This window comes from Zosterops lateralis, assembly GCF_965231275.1.
Source record: "Zosterops lateralis genome assembly, chromosome: 3".
Classification (NCBI taxonomy): Eukaryota; Metazoa; Chordata; class Aves; order Passeriformes; family Zosteropidae; genus Zosterops; species Zosterops lateralis.
In genome coordinates, this window is record NC_139764.1 from 91,915,127 (window position 1) to 91,938,799 (window position 23,673).

At 33.2% G+C, this 23,673-nt stretch overlaps 1 protein-coding gene across 1 annotated transcript in view; it reads left to right on the forward strand.

Moving 5' to 3' along the window:
* CSMD1 (CUB and Sushi multiple domains 1) overlaps positions 1 to 23,673 on the forward strand; it is a 1,076,561-nt gene that overhangs the window by 745,654 nt on the left and 307,234 nt on the right. The window contains exons 8-10 of the mRNA XM_083857383.1: positions 2,807 to 2,894; positions 9,359 to 9,483; positions 13,403 to 13,524. Coding sequence (XP_083713509.1) covers positions 2,807 to 2,894; positions 9,359 to 9,483; positions 13,403 to 13,524 — 335 coding nt within the window. The remainder of the gene's footprint in view (positions 1 to 2,806; positions 2,895 to 9,358; positions 9,484 to 13,402; positions 13,525 to 23,673) is intronic.

Genomic DNA, 23,673 nt, shown 5'->3' on the forward strand with positions numbered 1-23,673 from the left:
ACCACTCTGCCCTGACATTGGTGTGAGAGTGTGTTGACAAGAGTAATGTTGTGGCTGAGAAGAAAATTTTGCAAAGGTTGTCATCCTTTTGGGCAGATCATTCTGTGCTATGACTAAGGTTTCATTCAGCATTTACTGATGTCCCAAAGTACTTAGCCATTTCATGTTTAGTAAACTTAGTAAGTCAAATAACTATATCAATCATTTTGCTTATGTTTGTGTTTTGGTGATTCAGTAGTCCAAACTGAATCTCACGTCCACTAACAGAGTTACAGTTCTCTGCTAAAAGCAGTAAATATTTGGCTTTTTTTTTTTTTTTTTTTTTTTTTTTTTTTTTTTTTTTTTTTTTTTTTCTTTTCTGAAAAAATGGAAGAAATTTTAGGGACCGAAATTACTTTAAGAAACATCAGTGTAGAGGTAGGTTGGTTTTATATCAAGACCAAGTCTTTCAACATAACTGCATTTCAATCCTGACACTTATCAAGAAACTACAAGATTAAACTTCCAGAATAAAATATATGAACAGCAGCTATTATACTCTTTTCCCGAAAGCCTTTATTCACACACAAAAACTTTATCAATCTAAGTAATATTAGTGAAATTAGCAGGATTGAGCTCTGTTGTAGAGAGTTTTCAAGATGGTGAATTCCAGGTTTTATACATGGACAAAAGACCAGATGAACTGAAATTTTACTCTTGTCAGGCTTTTGTATTTAGAAGGAAAGATTTTTTAAAGTAAGACCTCAAATTTTCAATTGTGTCTTCAGAAATTTTTAATATCATAATCTTTCTTGATATAGTTTAAAGAAAAAGTATGCAGGACAATAAGTAGTGTTAAAAAGATGTGGAAAAAGAGGTGATTTCTGTATTCTTAAAACATTCTAGATTAAAAAAAAAAGGCAAATGTTGAAATATACTGTGATCATTGCAGCTTTGCTGCTTCTCTGCAGCAGAACCTGTGCTCAAGTCAAGAGCTTTGGTCTGTAAAAGTGCATTGTCTCGGTTCTATTTTTGTAGTGCTGTAATACAGTTTTTTAGTTCTTTAAATCTTCTCTTGTAAATCTTTGGATTTCTATATAAATTAGTTTTCCCTGAAATTGCCAAAACAGACATGGAGATTTATAGCTCTTAAAATCAGATTGTATGTATCCTATTTGTCACCATCCTTTTGGTGCTGTATTAAATTTGAAAGCATATCACAGTGTGAGAAAACCAGCTGCTTTTTACATCTAATATCTCATCACCTTTCAGCTGTAATGCTGTCATCTGTAATCCACTCAGACTTGTGTAATTTATTTTGTGCAGCTAAAATATTCCAATTAATTTTTTGTTGTTGTTGTTTTAAATTCAGGAAGAATGCCCTGTCCTTTTCTTGAAGATTTCCCAAAACTCTTTTAAGATGGAAAATATACATATGATCCACAAATTTCTTTTGTATTTTGTGGAGGAAACAGAAAGACTGGAGGCATATACCTGTAGTGGGTTGGCCCCAGCTGGATGCCAGGCACCCACCAAAACCTCTCCATCACCCCCTCCACAACTGGAGAGGGGAGATAAAATACAACCAAGAGTTCATGAGGTTTTTTTTCTTATGTCTGTTATCCATAGGTGATACCATAATTTCTAATTGGCCCAGCCTTGACCAGTAGTGGGTCCATTTTGGGGCTGCCAGGGATTTGGTCTTCTGGACATGGAGGAATCTTCTGGCAACTTCCCATAGAAGCCACTCCTGTAGCGCCTTCCTGCTACCAAAATCTGGCAATGCAAACCCAACACAGTATTTATGCCAGTTCATCCTTTTTTCAGCTGGACACATCATATGTGTATATGTGTGGTATAAAAAGCACACTTGTGTTTGGGTTTTTTGTATATTCAGTGTTCTGATTTGTATCTTCTGTTTATGATTAATAACTTTTAACTTCACATTTTCCTTAATTACCATTTTAGGAATGTAGTAGGAAAAAAGGGGAGACAATGCTCAAATTGTTTAGAGTTTTGAGAGTGCCGTAAGTTTGGATATTTATATACATAGTATTATTTAATCATCTGACAGTCTGGAGAGAGAAAGAATGGAGGGCAAAAAAAGTGGAACAGTATAGGATACTTTGTCTTCTACTCTTAGTTGAAAACAAAAAAATAGAGTTTTGAGCCTCATTTTCATGGGCACATATTCAGCTGATTACAAATGCATTGTTCAGTGAGGTATTTTGTATATTTTTGAGATTAACTTTATTTTTAGTCAAGGCAGTGATTGGTCAAAAGTTGGACTCAATGATCTTGGAGGCCTTTCCCAATCTAAATTATTCTGAGATTCATAAAAATATTCCTGCTCTACAGTTTTACAGTATCACAGTTGGGTTCTAGACTTTTGTTTATTTTAAATATTTTTACAGACAGATTTTATTATGGAGATTATATTTTCTCTTATACTGTCCTAATCTTGCAATGGTGTGTTGTGAAGGCTTCAGAAGATGACTTCATGAAATGTGGGGATTTTTTCCTTTCTGAGGAAAACTAAATCCTGGTTCATCCATAAAAAGAGTGACTGACTGTGGGAAATCAATCATTTCCCACAGAATAAAAGCTTCTTTTACCATAACCAAAGCTTCTTTTACCATACCATGAAAATAAATATTACACAAAAAAATCAGTTATGCCGGGATTCTTTTTGGTAAGAATTTAAACTGGCTCAAGAAAAGAATTATAAAACATGGTTGCATTCAGGCAATGGAAGTTTATGTATGGGAAATGTAAAGAGTCATCTTCAGAGCTGCATGTCTAACACATTTTTTCCTTTACTTTGCAGTGACCCAGGGTGGGGATGCAATTGCATCTGATACATGTCCTGATCCTGGAATTCCTGAAAATGGGAAGAGGGTAGGGTCTGACTTCAGGTAGGCACATTTAGTTTTCTACATGATCAAGAGGAAAGTAATTTCTATTCCATTTATGCATAGCCTGTGTACTAGTTTGAAAGCAAACAAATGAAACTCAGAACTACAATTTAATAGGAAAACTAAAATAAAGGCAGAAAATACTGACTTAAACTGACAGGATAAAACCTGACGTCTTGTTGGTCAGGGTGGTGGTAGCAGTCCAACTAAATGGTGGCTGCAGTCCTGTTGAAGCGATTGTTGTAGTTCTGTTGAAGTGGTGATCCTGTATAAGGATCTGGTCTTCCTCTGAAAGTCCAGTGGTGGTTATGTAGCTCTTGTCCTCTGGGAATACAGTAAGTACGGCTGTTCTGGTGTTCCAAACCTCATACCATATCCAGGTAGGAATGCTTGTTTCACTCCTTGAGCAGAGCTTCTTACAATGAAATGGTGTCATTTTATCGGTCATGCAGTGAGCCTTGATGACCCATTACCAGAAGAATTGCACATCTTGCATTGTTATTGCTTGAGTTCTTTTTTTAGTCAATGCATTTAAAATAGGAATTTTAGAGCATAATAATCTCATCATCAATGGAGAAAAAGTAGAACTCTGTGGATGACATAGATGACATAGAAGAAGAAGCAGAGCGTATTATCTATTTTCCCACTTTGTAAAACCAGTTAAAAAGCTTGGAGAACTCCCTGTCTTAGGCTGTGATGAATGCCATCTCCTGTTTTTTCTTGTTTTCAACATTTGTCATTAAAAAAAAAAAAAAAAAAAAAAAAAAAAAAAAAAAAAAAAAAAAAAGACAAGGTTAAATGGAACCCTATGGAGAAAGGAGGAAGTTTGCTCTTTCCCCGTTGAGGAAAAAAGGCAGAGAGCTGAAGGTGTAGCAAAGAAAAGGATCAAAGGAAGGAGATGAGAGCCTCCAGCTCGTGCAGGGATTTATATATTGCTTAGCAGAGAATGGACAGTTAGACCTAAGATACAGGAACGATTCATAGGAATTAGAAGGAATTGTGCAAAGTTCTCTACGACTCTAGAAAGCAAGTTAATACAACTTGCTTCCTGAATCAAGGCGCTTCCAATCTAGGCTATAACTGACATGAAAAATAAATTAAAAATCTATTCTCTTTCTGATTTATTCTCTATTCTCTTCTCTGACGTAACTTTTGGATTTTTCTCCATTTATCCTCAAAGAAGTTTGAGAAATCATAAAGAACTCCAAGGTTCTTCATTAAAAGGTTCAGTTATATGCAAAGTCATTGTTTCATTAGTGGCAGTTTAGTGTGTTTTAATAAATAATGAAGAGAAAAAAGATTTCAGTTAACAGAATAGAGACACAAGTTTTCTGTATGTTTGCTGATGTCTTCTTCTACATGTTCTGATTCAACTTGTTCATCACATCTACTGCAAATGAAATTGTATGATACAAAATTACAGTGTGTATTTGCTGTCCAAATGGGATGCTATTTTATAAAAAGAAATGTAATTTCTATTTTGGTCCTTATTAATGTTTGATTTATTGCAGAGGGAAAGCATCAGGCGGTAGAAGACTAGGTAAAAACGGGATGCTAAAATACCACTCTTTCTAAAGAGCCTCTGTGTATTTATCCGAGGAATATCTTTATACTCCCACTGTTATTTTGGAGAGTATTTTACTTTCCTGCTTTTGCAGGCAAAAGAAAAATAGTTCCTCTGCTTCAGTCTCTCCTCATATAGCCATAAATTATGGCCAACATGCCATTTCTGAACTCCTTCAAGTAAAATACTTGGTTGAAAGAATTAGGGGCAATATCTAGGATCACTTTGTTATCTGTGGAGAGAGAAAAGCATCTCTGGAAAGAGTTAACAGTAACAGGACTAGAGGCAATGGAAATAAGGTGGGACATGGTAAATTACTACTAGATTCAGGATTAAAAAAAAAAAAAAAAAACAAACATGTTTTTACCATGAGGATAGTAAAACATTGACATTTGTGAGAGAATTTGTAGAATCTCCATTCAGGGAAGCATTCAGAATTCACCCAAGCAGGTCTCTGAGCTCTCTCTTCTAACTGGGCTTGCTTCAGGTGGACTAGATTATGTCCCCTTCCAATCTAATTTATTCTGCGAATCTATAAATGTCATACAGCTTTTATGTGTTGATGATACACTGTTGGCCAAACAGACTCTCACCCAGTTGTGGTCCAAATCCGTGGCATATGAACAAGTGTTAAGAAACACCAGCAGGTATAATAGCACTGATAACCTCAAAGAGGGTAAGAAAGAAAATTACTTGTTTTCACCTCTAGGGGGTAGTCTATGAACTGAAAAGAACTAAAATAGTTTTGATGAAACAGGTTCAAAGATCCCAAACCTTTTGAACCCAAACACGGAAGAGCTCAACAACAAATTTCCCAGCAATGTGTAAAAATACCAAGAGGGAAAATCCAAAAGAACCTTAAAGCTAAAAGTACGTTTTAAGATATCCAAGGGAATCTAATGTCAAAGAACCCTGCAAACCACAGATAACTATGCTTTGAACAGAGTCTCTTAGGAATTAATGTGGGTTAAAGGTATCTTATGCTTGGAGCTTACTTATGAGCAATGCTTATGCTTACTAAACTGACAGAGTAAGGCTATTTCCCTTCCTCCTTCATCCCATACAGCCTCTTATAATATTTTCATTTCACCAAGTGTATCTTACTGTTCATGGAGATAAACAAATGCATAAGGTGTTAAACAAGCAACATCGTATAACATAAGATAAATGAAACATGTTGTATACTTTGATCACATTAATCGTGTGCATATTTTGGGCCTCCAGTTCTGAATATTATTTGAGAGATATGATAACTGTTTTCCATCAAAACATTACTTATTATCTGAAAATTCAACAGCAACTGTTTTTCATGTACTTTAAACTTTGTTAATATCTACTTAAAACATATCTATCTTAAAGTTAGCTGTCTAAATATAGATGGACATTCAAATAGAGAATTTGGCTGGAATTTTGGTTTTGTTTCTCTGAAATGACAAATCAACCCTTCCATAGAAAGAAAAATAATATTCACTGCTTGCATTTCTCCAATGTAATAAAAGTACTCTGGAGAGTAAGAAAGGCAATGTTTTTATTTTCTTTTCTAAGAGGCAAGTATAAACACCAGAAGGAGCTATTGTTCTTGTCAGGAGGATGACAACTGTGAATATTAATCTGAACTAAAACATGTGAAAATGCACATTATTCAAAATCTTTTCCAGTCTACTGGAAGACTTGTTTAAGTGAGATTGATGGAAAGGCAGAGGGTTTATTTTCAAGACAGCCTGAGACCCAACTGATTCAGTGATGACAAGTTCTTTGAAAAGGGTTTCATCATTTTCAGCATAATAATAGCATTCATTCTAATATCATAAAGCAAACAAAAAGGTATTGAAATCCTAACCTTTTCATTTTGTCCTCCTGCCACACTTCCACTGTGTTCATTTCAGGAAGTAGGGGGATGATTTTCAGTCATTTTAAAACAACCTAACAGATATTTTTATTCATTTTGGGGGAGAAATGGCAAGTCAGACTCGGCTAGAGTAATGAGAATATAATCAATACAATTTTGAAGTCAATGTCACGTTTTATATTTATGTGAGATTGCAAACCAGTAGAACCAGTAGATTGTTTAAATTAAATCTGAAATGGGTCTAAAAAATACTGTTTCAGCTCTGCTTAGATATTATATGATATGTGTGGTAATGCGATAATGCAGTCATTTTCCACAATTTCACCAAAACTTGTAAATCAAATGGCTTATAAATTTCCAAAATAGATTTTGAAAATTAAATGAACTTATTTATGTTAGTATTTCCTTTTTTAAAAATGGCTTCTTCAAGTCAAATTCTAGCCTTCTTTATAAACCCACAAATTATGTTTTGATGGAGTTCAAATATAAAACAGAAAAAGTGAGGAAACAGATCTTTTCCTCATGTTTAAAGTTTACAGAGAGAAGTAACAAATCAAAACACGAGACTTCCAGTGCTCACAGATTTGCTCAGTGACTATGGAGGTAGAGATGTAAAAAAAAAAAAAAAAAAAAAAAAAAACCAAAAAAAACCCCCCTCAAAAAAAAAAAAAAAAAAAAAAAAAAAAAAAAAAAAAAAACAAACAAAAAAAAAACACCACCAACTCTCCCGAATCTAATTAAAAACATTGATTGTTAACTAGTGGGTTGTAAATGAAACAGTCATTTTCTTTGAAATCACATATCAAACAAGCTATAAGACATATTCAAAAGGATGTTCCCTTTTTAAATGGGAAACTGTCAAGCTTAATCAATGGAGAGACTCAGCAATTTGGATGTGTGAATAGTTTTATTGCAGACTGTGATTCTGATGCATCCCTTCTCCTGAGATGCTTATTTAGATCCAGAAGGAGCTTTGGAGTACTTTGTGTCCCTACCTTGCTCCTTAACGTGACATTTTTTGCTATGTTTCTTCTTTCTTTTTAATATGTTGGATTCAGCATAATTTTTTGCATCCCTTAGTTTGTGCTCAGACATTTCAAAAATTTATATCCATGGTTCAAAACATATGAAGTTCACATTAATTGTCCTTAGATCCTTAGATGCAAGCTATTTACAGAGTTTTAGGAAAAAACCCAAACCCCTGAAAGACATACTTTGTAGGATAATATTAAAACAAATTGAATCCTCATAGGGGAAGAGCTTAAATTAATGTGTAAAGTTTTATGTATATATTAATAAAAACTTTAAAAGTATTTGTACAATGATCGAAACCCAATCTAAATATAAAATCCTTAACTTACTTCATTAGACATAAAAATATTTGTATTCCTCCTGTTCATTTCCCCCCATCTCCCTTCTTTCTTTCTGGGGGAAATAGTCAGGTAGTTTACATTATAAATTGCTGTTGTAGACATCCAATAATTATACATTTAATTTCACTCTATGTTCTTATATGTACACAGTTTCGTAATTCTCCTTATGTGCCTTGATAGTAGCAAACTGAAGGGAAATGTTGGTTTTCATGTTGCTTCATACAACATTACATTTGTGGGATGTTCTTTATCCAATATGATTTTTAAATACTTTAGTTCTCATTTTGTGTTTATCACTGCTAGGTAACCACCTGGGTTTTTTCCTGTTTCCTTAGAAAAAGAAATACACAAATCCTAATTCTAGAAAATAGGAGAAAATGCCATTAGAAATATGTGCTTATGGCATTAAATTGTCAGATTAATGAGTAATATTTTCTTTACCAATTAAAGAAACTAAATTTTATTAATTTGATGTATTTATTTAGAAAAATGATTGGTCTCTTTTTCTGAGGATTTTAAGAATGTTCTGAAGATTTTGACCAGTATCAAATAAACACAATTTTAGAAACTTGCATTACTCTTCAAGAATTTTTTGCATTTTGCACGAGTTATGGAAGAAAAGGGCCAATATTTTCCCTGTCTTTCTGAGTTTTCTTATTTAACAGCTCAAGAACTAAGTGAGGGGAAAAAGCAGCTTTTGAAGCTTTTCTATGTTTGAAGCATCATACTTAAATTTTAAAATTAACCAAAACAAAGAAACAACAAAAAACCACAACAAAAACTCCAATCCTATTAAAATTTCCTGAAAGAATGAAAAGAATCATTGAAACACATCATAATATCAATAAACAATATAATTAGTGTTTGTGAGATTCTCTGATAAACTAAGAAAATAATCATCCATGAAGGGCGGGAATGAACTGGGTGATAGTGAATGACATTTTATGCAGTTCTTCACAGCACAATTTTAAGCATCGGGTCTTCTGACTACCATATAGCAATCCCCTGGTGTTTATGACTGGTTTTTTAAAAAACTTACAGAGACTAAACTGAGAAATCTGCTTTATTGAGTTCACTTAGTTCATGACATGGGACTATCAAATACAGATTTAAAAGTGCAAGAAAGCAAACAACAGAACTAGTTAATTATGATGGGGATCAAAGAATGTCACAAATAATAAATGGAGGCAGATTTCAGTCCTAAAAATTTTATCATTTAATGTAATGTTTAAGAGGAAATTTCAACAAGGTAAGGAATATGTAATTAATTATTTCCATTGATTGAAATTAATATTTGCTGGCTGTATGTGTGACAAATTTCCATATCTAATTGCTTATTCTCTCATTGGAGTGAATATATCAATCTTGAAATTATTCATTAAGTTCTGTGTCCTGAAAGAATTGGGTTTACATATTTTCTTAGTTATATATATCTATACATTCATTGAACTCATTCTGTAAAAGAACAAAAAAAGAACAAACTTAAACGTCATGATTGTTTTGTATTCCTTAAAAGTTGTTTTTTTATGAATAAAATATTGATAGAGTATAATTTTGGACCCTAATTTCTTTGCTTGGATCTTGAAATATTGTCACTTGGCAATATTTACATTTGTTTGAAGATGCTGATGTTAAAATATATTTAATTCCTTCCTCCTTTCTCTCCTTTTTCCCCTAGGGTGGGTGCAAGTGTACAGTTTTCCTGTGAAGACAATTATGTTCTGCAAGGTTCTAAGAGCATCACTTGTCAGAGAGTGACAGATACACTGGCTGCCTGGAGTGACCACAGGCCAATTTGCAGAGGTAAGTGCTATTCTTTGGAATTTTAGAAGGGTAATTTGTAGTTTCTGCTGCAGTGAAATTCAAAACTAAGCAAGCTAAAACAGGGAGTTATATCTCATGTGTATGTGTATATATGATTATAAATATACAAAGATTTTTGTGTATCTTGAAGCATGCAATCAAATGTGTAGGAAGAGTATCAATTTAGGGAGGTAATTTCCTTTAAATAGTTTTAATTTCACCTAATCTTCCTTTTGTCATGATAAACTTACCTTAAGTAGAACTAATTTTTTAGGTTTATGTTAATTTTTCCAAAATTAATTCCCAAATATGAGATTCTCACAATCATACTATGTTCCTATCAGTCCCAGATATTTATCTAGTCCTGAGATTTCAGTAAATTTCTTTTCTGTTTACCTATTTTGCTCAACTTTATATAAAACTGGTCTTCTAACATTTCTAAATGTTTTGACATCTAGACCCTCCTGCTTTAAATTCCTGTGTGTCCCACTTTTATAGAAGAATGGGGGAAGTGGCTTTTTGTTACTTTATATGTTTTTCCATTACAATATATACTGTCTGTATTAAAAACACAGAAAAATATGTGAATGCTGCCAAAGTACCTCAGAAGTGAGCTGTATAGGAAAAAAAAAAGAATGGATCTCTATGTACAGAACTTTTTATCTCAGTAGAAAAATTATTTCAGGTTGCACATTCAGATTGCACATGCCAATGAGAGTCTTGACCCATAAAATGTACTTGCCTTATATTCTCTCAGAACCAGACAACCTAGCCAGGATAAACAGGGCAAACCATGACCATTAATTGGAAAAGAAAAAAGAAATCATACAAACATTTAGAGATACTTTTATTGTCATTTTAAGGTAGATCAAAGTGATACTTGTGCATAAAAAATCTTACACCAAAGTGCCAGTTGCCAGGGCAACAAATCATATTGGTTTAAGAAACATTGGAGGATTTGTAACATCTGAATTTAAACTTTTTCAAGAATGAGCTAAAGTATAATCTCATTCATATAAAATTCATGTAGTTCTCTGTAAAGTTTTCATTATGTAGTTTTTTTTGTAATTCCATTTTTTTCTCTCCTGCTGATAGATTAGATTTTTTTCAACTTGTATAAACACATCTGTGCTTCACTTTTCAATGGTGTATAATTCTTGGTCAGTATTATGGTGTGAATGTTTGTGGATTGTGAGGAGTGAAAGATGTAATGTGTGTTACTCTCAATTCCTTTACTGACTTACAAGAGGCCAGTATTCATGGTGCTCATATAAGCGCCAATTAAAAATAATAAAACACACAATGAAAAGAAGAGCTTATCATATTTTCTGAATTATTATCAACTTAAAATGGAAAAGCTGATTAACTGCATGTGACTACTGTGAGTTTAAAGACTTAAAGAGTACAAGACTTACTGGAGAAGCTGATGTTTGCATTTACCCCAGAATGGTGATTAACAAAGCTCGAAACATAGAAATCTGATGAAAGTCACAGGAACATTCTTGCTCTTGGCAATATCATGACATTTCTTGAAAGGGCATCACAGTGGTTGGGATCCCAGGGTCCCCAGCACCACTGGGATCTGCTCATGGTGGCAGTGCAGCTCCAGGCCCACACCTGGGTCACAGGCAGGGAGTAGTGGGAGACCCCAGAAACTGCCCCTGGAAACTGTGTGGTGCTGATGTAAATGATCCTAGTTTCCTTGAATTCCACACAAAAACCTTACACTGAACCATTTCTGTCTTCTGTAGGCAGTAAACAAAGCTATCTAACATTTCTGATTCAATCTTTTGCAGTAACTCCATTTCTTAAACAGACCTCTGGGCTGAACTTGAGTTGCGCCTCTTGCTTGGCTTTACCCCTTTCCCCTACCCATGCTTTTTAACCTTATATTAGAAGTCTGAATAGGAGAAAGGTAAAAAAGTGAAGAGCTTGACTGAAAAATCTGTCTGCAAGGGAGATGTTTCTTAGCCTTTCTTCTTTGTGGGCAGCTACATCAGGGACCAACTGGGGTTTTTTATTGCTACAAAGTTGTACCTCTGGATTAGTTTCTGCAGTAGCAGACCTTAGGCAGGAGGAATTGAAAACAAAATAACCCATTGTGTTCTGGTTATGGTTCTGCAGGTATGGTGTTTCCACAAGGTACTAGAAAGAAAATGTCCTGTGTTTCAGATCCCATGAATTTGTCCTTGTTATTCCCATAATTAACAGAATATAGATCGCTTAATACAGCAGCAACATGCCAAGTTTTCTCTGCTGTTAGTAGGCAGCATAGTGTGGCATACTTAAATATGATTCGTTTTTTGTGACACTTAGGGACATGGTTTAGTGATCCACTAGACAGTGGTAAGTTAAGCCTTACACTCAGTAAACCTAGACCTCTTTTCTAACCTAAGTGATTCCGTGATATTTCTTTCCCCATGTTTAGTACAGACACCTTTTTAATAACTGTTAAATTATGTTTTCATAGAAATTCCTATGTAGAGGAGGTGTTTTTTTAGACTTCTGGGATTGTAACAGAAGATTTCCATGTGATGTGTCTGAGAGTGAAATTGGTGGGTGGCTGTTAAGACAGTTTTTGTGATAAACATGGAATCATAGAATGATTAGGATTGGAAGGGAATTTAAAGTTCATCTTGTTCCAATCTGCCTGCATACATACACATTTTCACTGAAAATGGAGTCCTAGCTGATCAATCTTGTCATAGAAATATAACAAGTTCTTGAAGTCTAGTCTCTAACATCATAGCAAAGGACCAAGTGCTGTGATGGAGGGATAGAAAATGTGATTGTTATTTTCATCTAGTACCTTTTTTCCAATTTGTACCAGTCACACTTCTACTCATGGAGGAGATCAGGCTTCCTTCCAGCAGTTCATGAAGTAAAGAAACACTCATATTTTATCCTTTAGAATGGAGGCAGCCACAGAGAAAGATGAAAACTAAATTTTTTTTAAAGTGCCAGAAATATATTGGGTGTTTTATTCCAATATTCAGAGAAAGAATGACCAAGTTTTTAAAGAATCTAGTCATTCCTCCTGCCTGTACTGAAACTTAAGTAACTGAAGACACTAAATTACATCGGAAGGTAGTAAAAGATATAGTGGTGTAGTACCACAAATATGACAGTAACATTTTGAAATATTCTGAGATCTATAATTATGTCGCTGGAAATTATATGTAATATTTTTAAAATGCTTCCAGATACTGAAATATTTTGAGAAATTTGAATATTCTTGCAAAATCTATCATTAATGCACTTTAGAAGATAACTGAACATGTTAAGTAATATATTTTCAAAATGCTAACTATCTGGACGTGCTGAACGTGGCAGAGATATCGTGATGGTTTCACAGTTGAATCTCCTTTACTGAAGACTTACTACATACTGCCTAGAACCATTTTATATCTTTTTCTTTCTGATTATATTTCCTTATGTGTAAAGAGCTAAGATGCCACAGAAGGTCATGTTTAGGATAGGATATAAAGTTACATAAATATTGTGGTACATGTGTTTCTTTCTCCAAGTCATGGGGAAATCATAAAGGAGAACACATACTGGCCCTTCTTACATTCATGGGTAGAAGGCTCCCTCCATCCACTTGGAAAAGGGTAAATCTCTCTCCAAATAGAATATTGATATGATAATTTTGATAATTTAATTGACATAAAGTAAGAATAAAGTATTGTAAATGTTAGGCCGATTAATTGAAAACTGCTAATTTCTTCCTCTGTAGGTAAATTTTCAGGATTTTTTTTTTGTCTGGCTGAAATATCTTTAAGGGCAGATTGTTATAGAATATATCAGCGTAGTAATACTTTCATGGCAAGTTATTGCTAATGCTGTGGCAATTTGATAATATTTATTTTAAACAGAGCATCCAGTCTAAAGCAATCTGATTTGTTGGTTATCATTTTAGCTAGAACATGTGGTTCTAATTTACGTGGACCGAGTGGCATTATCACGTCACCAAATTATCCAGTTCAATATGAAGACAATGCACACTGCGTGTGGGTCATTACAACAACTGATCCAGAAAAGGTATGCTTTTTCTCTTGTCTCATGTGAAACGGTAGGGTTTGGGATTTGTTTTAAAAATATCTCATACATATTTGCAAACCTGTATGTTCATTTAAATCCAAAAAAGGAACAAAGTAGAGTTGTTATGAAAACACACGGGGCACTAGAGAGAAAAAAGTAGCATATATGAAAATGTCCACTCAGAGTAATAGGTCTAAATAAAATTTTCAAGTTTTAAATACATTTTTTAATTGAAATACAGAAAGTCATAATCAAAACTCCACACTGCTAAATGAGTTAATAGTGAAATTTTCAGGCTGTGTCTTGATACTTAATCACTGTTGAATCTCAACATAAGATTTCTTGACATAAAAACAAGGACATTACACATAAATATTTTGGCAGCTATTGTTAGTTGTTTTGCTACCCACGTAATTTATTTTCAATCCATTCTTTTCCAGTAATGATTCTTAATATATAATTATGAATTAGTCATCTAATTAAGCATAAGATAGTGGTCATAACAGAGTATTTTTACTGCTTTTCTGGAAAATCAGTAAAGGAAGGAGATCCCTTACCTATACGGGGAAAAAAAAATCAAAGACTACTTATATTGTATTTCTGTGTAATGAAATGCTGAATAAATTAATTACATTATGTCAGGGAATGTACAATCAATATGTACTTTCATAATTACAAAACATATATTTCCTGTGCAGATTTTTGGAAGGCTGTTTTCTTGACTTGTTTAAGGTCGTTAAGAAAAAAATGTTTATTTTACCATAAATAAGTGAAAAATGTTTAGCTGCAGAAAAGATAAATTATCTGCATGCTTTCAAAGCATATTTTTGAAATGTAAATACTGTTGCTTTGTGAAATTAATTAAGTTCACTTTTTTTTTTTTTTTAAGAGAGTCAATGTGGCTCAGTAAAAATATATATTCAGGAAAAATAGGCAAAAATAAAAAACTATATTGAGAAAGATTTTACTTTAGTGGTTCTTCTTGCTGAACAGAAAAAGCTGTTTATATTTTATTTAAAACTGTTATTTAGAACTATTATATTTTATTTAGAATAGCCATTAGATGTGAAAATTTCTTCTGCAAGGCCTTTGACTTTAAAATCACTGTATTTTATAGAAATTATTAAACTACTTTTCATTTTTAAATATAGAAAAGCATTTAAATGATGGAAAATGTCTGAAAAGTTAATCTACTCAAATTTATATTCTGTAGTGTGTTGTCTTGTCAATTTTGGAAAACACAGTATATTTTTGTAAGAGAAAAATTAAACATGCATTTAAAAAAAAAGTTAAATTCCTGCTAATAGAAGAAAATATCAGCATCTTAATGCTTTCTTTATTCAGTATTTTTTTTTCCTTGAGTTTTCAGGAATTTAATTAAGGAGTGTTTTTCACATTTATAATAAAATGAAGGTGGATTAACTATAATAGTAGAAAAATTGGTACTGACTATGATATTAAATTGTCCACTGTATGTTTTCTGTGGAGACTCAGACCTACCTATGAAAAAACAGTAAACCCCCATCTACTACAGTAACACAGAAGTTCTCTTCATTCCATACAATGTATCTTTCTCAGTGAATTTTGAATTTTAGTAACACAGGATTTAATGAGACTGGTGCAGATTAATTAATTATTATGTTCACTGGACTTGAAAAAAACACTCCTCCTAAGTAGTGTTCTGTGGGCAGGTTGCTACTTCATCAGATACAAGAATACACAGGAGGAATTGCACACCCAGACACATAAATTATGTTATGTTCAAAATTTAGGGGTCTGAGAAAACCCTTGGAGCTTTCACCCAGGAAAAAATCCTGTTACATCCAGCTGTGTGGAGGATAAAGAGACACACCAACAGACACTCATAATCACAGTATGAGAAAAAGAGGTGTAAATTTTGAGTCTTTCATTTTCAATAGGATGGGTAATATTGAATGAGTTGTCTTTTTATTGAACTTGGATTTGTCTAGCAGTGCAACCAAGGAAGAATTTTCTTAATTTGTTGTCTCTTGTAATGACTGTAGTTATTTAGGACCATGACAATGACAACTGTAAATGTGAACTCCTAAAATCAAACTTATTTAAGGCTTACAGTATTGTCAGGCTGCTTTCACATAAATTCTACATCATGTTCATCAGTATTGGGATTTCCATCCCCAAACAACCACATCTGGAGCTAATTCACACCCTTCCAGTTAATGAAAGATGTGAATAGAAAATCCTTTTACTTTAAAAATTTTCAGATTGAATGGAAGCCTGCTTCTTAAAAAAAAATAGTCTTGCTAGTATTTTGAAATCTATGAACTTAAAAAATAATCAATTAAAAAAATAATTTTCAAGTTTCCAAAACATTTAAATTATTTTAAGATATACTTGGAGTTTTGCAGAATTTCACCCCTGACTTTTCTTGGAGTTTAGAATTACTTTTCTTGGAGTTTAGAAGAACTCTTGAAAATTTAACTGTATATTGAAGGTCTGATTTTAAAATTACTTTGAGTAATCTACTTTTTTGACTTGCAGATTTGAAAATATTAATCAGAATGCTTAGGGCCCTGTTGATTTTCTTTTCTAAGGAGTCAGACAGCTTATGACGTGTTGTTTCTCTGTATCATAAATTACTTTCTACTTACTCTAAAAGTGAATTTGTGGCCTATTATCAGGTTAGTTTGCAAATAGAATTTTACAAGATAAGATAATGTTTTCTCTTAACATAACATTCAGTTCAGTTTGAAGAGGATAATGCAGTTAAATAGGTTTCCTAGGAGGTCTCCTTCCAACCTCCCGCCCCCCAAAAACCCCAAACAAAATCTAAAACAAAGTAAAAACCAGACAAAACAAACAAACAAACAACACCCAAAAAAACAACCCCCAAAACATAATATCCTGGAATTTATTTTTATTTTTAATGGACACATTTTCCAAATTTTGCATTTTGTGCTGGCATAGGGGCAGATTTTTAGTGCCAACTCAAAAGAAAAAGAAATTTCAACATCCTACAGAGAGAGTAGCATAGTTCTAGGTCTTAGCCAACTATATCAAGATCATTTTTAGTTAAATGTTTTTCTCACATTTATTTGCCTTTTTCTGAGCAACACAGAAATCTGAATTTGAGTCTTCTCCTGTTCAAAGATATTCCTGCTTCTTTTAAATAGTTGATTTTCTTCCTTAACCATTTATTTGTTTCCTCTGGATCCCACTGTTGTAGCTTGTGATCAGCATCCTACTGAGTCATTTATTAGACTTTTAATACTTGCAAATACAACTTTATGGTCTTCTGACTGTGTCAAGTACACGCTGTAATTCTTTACAACTCATCGTTTTAGCTCTTCAGTTATGCAATTTCTTGGCTTTCTAGAATCAGTTACTTAAACCCTTTGAGGACTTACCCTCTTTACCTCTTTCTTACTGTTAGTAAAATCTCATTAGTTTAAGTACTAACCTTGCCTCTACCCCTTGCTGTTTCAATTCCTTCTCCAGATTGTGAATGCTTACTACCTTGGTTTTCCTGCTGCTTTCACTGTTTTATGGTAACATTGCAGGGGCTCGATTTTTCAACCGCAGTGTCCATTGGATAGCAAGATTTGTTTCACTATGGCATTGCTGCTTCAGCAATGATACCTAATTTTGCCCAATATTTTCCTGACAGATAGCTGATTGTGATATAGTAGATGTGCTGTGGGCTGCAATAATGCTAAGTTTAATGACATGGTAAATAAAGATTGTGTCCCAATTACAGGGTTTTTTATTGAAGAATGCACTTTCTGCACCATACAAACCACAGATAAAGTATTTGTTTAAGCCTAGAAAGTTCCTTCTTCTATACAAAAGAAAAGTTATTCACTACAATTGCCATAACTGAAGACATTGAAATTAATTATAGTGAGTGGGAAACTTCACATACAGTTTTATGGGTCTGAGCTCTCGGTATTTCTATAAAGTTGGATTATGCTCTCAATATGTTGGTATAAAAATATGCTGGTATAAAATGGTATTTCTGATTTATTGTCTTTCAAAGCACATAGCTGGGAAACTCCAAAACAACATTTTTATTCGGGAAATCTTTCCCCAGTTCACACCTAGGGAATTCAAATACTGTTACGATTAATTTTGAGATAATTTATTTTAAGATAATTCATTCTTGCAATATGCTCTAAAAGAGTAGTCTTACTAGGTAACATATAATAATATGCAGGGGGGTTGAGTGAGATTATCTTGCTGATTCACGGATTGTTTCAAAAGTTTGTAGTAGCTCAGATATGATCTGTTAGTGACACTGGTCTTCCATATAAATAGCTTATGCATGTATAATACAGTGAAATGAATTCAGAACCTGTGTTTTATCCAATTAGGAGGATTAATATTAGAGTGGGATTTTTGAAAATGTGCCCTTAAATAGTTCATTTCTTCAAAATTTCATTATAGACAAAGCTCCTGTCCCTCCAAATGACCAATCACATCATCCTGCCACACATAAAAGGAGGTTTAACATCTACAGAACCTGCAGTGTAACTGTACTCTGACTGGGGAAGAATCTCCTGCTGAGCACCAGATTGCTCATCTCTAAGAGATTATTACTATAACTCTAAAAAAATTGATTATTATCTGTAGAATTTATCCTCTCTTATTCTATGTCAGCTTTTTAAGTTGCAGACATCTTGAGGATCAAAATTATGTAGATCGAAGAACTACTTTCATTAAACTTTTGTGTCTTCATGGCAATGTACAGTTTCATGTTAGCAATTTACTGAATTACTATTTCACAATTGTTAGGATTGATTTAATAGAGTGACGAACAGTCATTGTGAATTTAGGATTGCCTCATTTGTACATGCTGTGCCATCTAGATCATATAAATACATTAACACCTTTCTGAAAGAGCTATTTCCCATTGCAGGTGGAAAATGAAAGCAATTTTTTATTCTCTTATCTCCTTCATACAGTGTTAAAGCTTTGTGCTATCTATGAATGTAAAAGCTTTTTTCTTTTATTTTCCAGAATGGCATCCTTGATTCTAGGCATCTATGGCATCATTGACAAAGAATTCATATAGTTTAGAATTAAAATTATTAAGGTCCTAGCAATGAAATAAACAAATACTGGTTAGGTTCTCTCTTGCCTTGAAACAGGCTTGTATATTTTTTTAACTTTTTCATAATGGAGGATTACAGTTTTGGAACACAAAATATCTAAAGTATTTACATGAGAAAACTCTTGATGCACAATGAGATTTTTAACTTTCAATGTCTTAAAATCTTGTACAGGTCTACCAGGGTATTTTGTAAGGTTTTGTAAGTCTTAAATACATTTCAAAGAAACCTTAAAGAGTTTACATATTTTGGTACAAAGTGCAAAAGATACTAAATAAATAATAAATCTACTGAAAAATCATGTTATATATAACTGACTCAATACAGTATATGTTCACCTTCAACTTGAATTCATGTACATAAATTGTAGCACAGAGCTCCATATACATAAAACTGTTGTAAAAAAAATACATGTATTGTGAAAAAAGCAAGCACAGTTTATTTTTTAAAGCCATATATTTGTGATGGATTTTGTGTATACTTATTGGAACTTATGATTTTTATCAACAATGCTGATATTTCTACCTTTCAAAACATCATGTGAGTTTCAGCACTGAAGAAGACATTTAGAATTTAATTCTATTTGTATATATGGGTGCTGCATGTCCAAACTCTCATTATACTTGATGTACATCTGTCAAATAGTCAATAGAGTCAAAACAGTGCTTCACCTCCTCCTAAAGCAGTACAGTAGAGACTGATCAACTAAATCAATGCTGGGCTTTGCTTGCTCTTATTGTATCAGAACCAAAGGGGATTCAGACATTCAAAATTTCAGCCTGTAAGGTTTATTATATCCATGGCGGTATGGAAGAAAGTATGCTACTTTAGATGAAGGATATCCTACACAGAGTGAATGGGAAGGGTCCCATGATGGCCATATGCTGAATGAAATGAACCCACTTTGGGCTGGGGTTATACCAGATTTGAGTAAAACTGTGTAAGAAAATCTCTATTTCTCAGCCTGAGCTTTTTGGTGAAACTGATAAACCCAGATCAAAACCACTTTCTACATTGAATTTAGGTGTCTCATTTAAGTATTAATTACAAGAATTTTGACTCTTGTTTTCTTCAAACTGGGCGATAGTGCTGGAAGACAGATGCATGGGATCAATACTCATCTAAGGATGAAAGCATCCAAGCACAAATTTCCTGCTACGTGGGAAAGTACTTTTTTTTCTGGTTGGCAAGAAAACCTAACGGAAGGAGCAATCTGAATGCCTCTAGTGTTATTTCTTGTGGTATTTACTTTTTTTTTCTCAGACGATTTCTAACATTAAGTTCCAAAAAACACCAAACACTTAAATTTTTTCCCTCATATGGTCATTTTCTCAAATACAGGCTGACAGTTATTATTTCTTATTACTTACCTTCCTCTGACCTTCCCTCCATACTGTTTTTGAGCAAACAAGAATAACTACTGAGCCTTATCTGTCTTCAGTATCTCATACTTGCTTTCAGGGTGCCAGCTAGATTCACACTACTGAGATTTAGCTGTAGGGTGTGAATTTTATGAGCCTCATATGGATCTAAGTATGACATATTGAGTTGGAAATGGCAATTTAGGAGGAAAAAACCAAAACAGTAAGACTTCTGGAAGGAAACTATAGAAGCATACACATGAAAGAATGGAAAAGCTGAAGAAGGAGACTTAGCAGTATATTTGCTGAGATATTGTCTTTGATTTTACAATAAGTCCATAATTCAGACAAGCAGTTGGCATGTATTAGATGGTTATGCAATGCTCAAGGCAAACAACAGTTTCAAAGTCCAAAAAAAGTGTCAACAAAAAAACCAAAAACAACCCAAAAATCAAAACCTTCAAAGTGATCAAAATTATTTTGTTAAATACAAAAAGCTATGCCATTTAAAAAGTTTTAATGCATCTGGTTCATCATGTTTATTACGAAGTTAAGGACCCTTTGAAAAGAAAGCAAAACGTAATATTTTCACTGTGATATGTTTCTTCTGTATCTGCTTGGGTCAGAATTATAAAAATCCATTATTGTGACTCTTTTGGTGAATATTTAATGCAACAAAAGTATTTGCCTTTCTCACAGATAGACTTTTCCAGACCGTATATCTAAAAACTTCTTCTGATTTTTGCCTATATCTTACAAAACAAAACCAGACTATTCCTCATTTTAATTTCCTTTATTGTATAACTGAAACAATCCCTTACTCAAAAAATACACCCCCTTGCACATTAACAATGTGTTAATTGTTTAACACGTACGTGCCTTTTTCTTCTCCAATTACCAGAGATAGTCTTTCAAGATTAAAAAGTGGGAAAATAAAACTGTTTATAAAAAATGCACAGTTTCACTTTCATCATTGGCATTTATTATCCAGCCACTGCCATATACATACTTCACTTGTTGTCGAGTGTTGGGTTGTTGCCTCCAGCTTTTTTTCTTAGAGAATTTTATTAGCTGCTCATGCACTTTGAATTCCCCCACCATTTCCTTCCTCCCCTGTGATTTGTCTTGTCATGTTGATCTGCCTCAGTTTCTTCTTTTTTGCTGTTTTGATCTCCAGCAAAATATTTTTTCTGGTTTAGCTTTAATCTTTTCTTTCTTTTCACTTTATATACTTTCAGAAAGCAAAAGATTTGTGTACAGTGTTCAAATATAAAGTCCTAATTATTTTAATCATTTAAATGGAGCTTAAAAACTGATAAAAGAATGGGCAGCTGAAATGTTAACTTTTAATTTCAACCAGAACAAAACAATAAGTTTTTATTCATAATTTCTTAATGTAATTACAATACTATTTAGCGTAGCAATGTACCAGTTAAGGTTGTGACATATTAATCCACACACTCAAAAAAAAAAAAAAAATTACACTCAGTTTCTTCATAGTAAAAGAGATTCAAACAACTTTATTAAACAGAATGAATTAGTCTTCCTGAGCCACAGCTGAATAGCATTAAATATACCTAAATACAAGACACTTTCTTTCCACATCTTTCAAATCAATGTATTTGTTATAACTCCCGAACGTATAAACATGCAAATAAACATTGGAATGTTTTACTTGCACAATACAAATATATAAATAGAGCAACATAACATCATTACTATTCCCTCATTTAATTCAGGTTTGTTTTATTTTTGGTAGGAACAACTCCTTACAGAGCATGCATCATATGAGAACATTCTGGCACTGTGTTAATGAAATCCCACAAGTAAATCTCCAGTTAGTTTTTTTATCTTGTTTGTTCTACAAGGCTTTTGTAATTCCCTTGATAAGAACTATTAGGCTTATTCACTATTAAATTGTTATCTTAGTAAATCAAAAATATGAAGGTTTATGTGTAGACATTTTTTCCATTTTTTTGGAGTGCTGGCAACTATTGATAGTATATCATACCTGAAAAATGTCCTTGAATTTTTTGCTTATATTCCTTTTCTTTTCCTGTGCATTATTTTAATTTTTCAAGTATTCTGCATAAAATATCTTTGGACAGATGATGTGCAGGCTGATGGGGTTGGTAATGACGATGCCATAAACCCACATTTACTGCACAAAGAAGCAAGTGCTACAGAATATTTTATACTCCTATGGTTCTTTGTTACCTCACAAAGCACGTTCATTTGTGTTGCCTTGGAACATGAGTTGGTGTTCTTTCTATAGGTTTCTCACCATTTATCTTCTCTTGTAGATAATTTCTTGGGTACATTTTCTACTGGGAAAATGTCAACTGGTAACTTCAAGGTGAATAATAGGAAAATCTGAGAAATTCACAGTTTGCATAGTGAACTCTGTGTGTGTATCTATATATAAGAAAAAATAGCTTATTCTAAAAATATTAGTATTTTCTTATAGTTATGCTATCCTTTTCAAGTATTTACATAATACATTTTTTAGGGCTTCATTAAATAACCTCACTTTGGTGTAATACTGAACAGGAGCCTCATATTTTTAAGAGTAATTGTAGAAAGCAGTAAGTGGAAGACCAAATTATTAGTAAGATTGGCAAATTGCAGATTTCAGGAACATTGGTGTTAAACAGGGAGGATAGATGTAATTCTATTTATTGGAAATTTTACTTAGTCTTGAACTATAACAGGTTTTTAGTAAATAATGATAGAATGAAAAGGTTTTTGAAGTCTCATGGCAAATTAGGCTCACTGGGTCTGATTTGATAGCTGAGATAATGGGAAAACCAAACTGTAAGGATGCCTCCATAGTGTAAAGCGTTTAAGTGCGCTGCCTAAATTAATTCTATTTCCTTTGGGTTTTTCTATCTTCAAAGTAAACTCCTCAAATGGTATTGTAGCCTATTGAAGACAAAATTTTCCTCCTGGCTTTCATTCAGTAAAGAAAAGCTGGAATGCTCAATGCTTAATGTGACATGGACAATGAACTCATAAATGTAAAAAAAAAAAGTATGTGTGTTTGAAAAAGTGCTAATGTCTAACCAAGTAATGTTTTAAAATTTTGGAAATGTGAATTAAGAATTTTGATTGGAGATGTTTAGAAAACACAAAATGGCACAAAAATGTGATACTCCTTTAAAATAAACAGTGACAAAATCTTCAGTCCCAAAGTGTGATCTCATCAAGAATCAAGGCAGGCATTCATACATTATACTGCTGTATATTGTGAAAGGATTGACATAGATTAGCATGCTGATTTGTCAGCTAATTGATCCAAGAAAGACGTGAAGAGACTTGAAGTATGTTAGGAAAAAAACAGTGGTTCAACACTTGTTGGATTTATAAAAATAATTTAGAAGCACCACCATAGCCAAATCCAAGAACCCGATCCTTCCTATCTTCAGCCTCAGTCGGCCTGCTTTGAGCATTGAGTATTTGGGCATTGATTTGACCTACAGTATAGGTAACAGACTCTTACACAATCTTTTAAACATAGCTTTCAATTTAGCAGGTAATATGTAAAATCCCTTGTGTTTATGAGCTTTAGGGTCTATATCAGTCAGTCATATGTCTAGTTTTTAAAGAAGTCTAACTCGTTTAATAGTTAATCTTTGCAACAGTATGCAGAACCAAACTTTAGCTACCTTTTAAAACATGACCCTATATGTTTCTAAAATTAT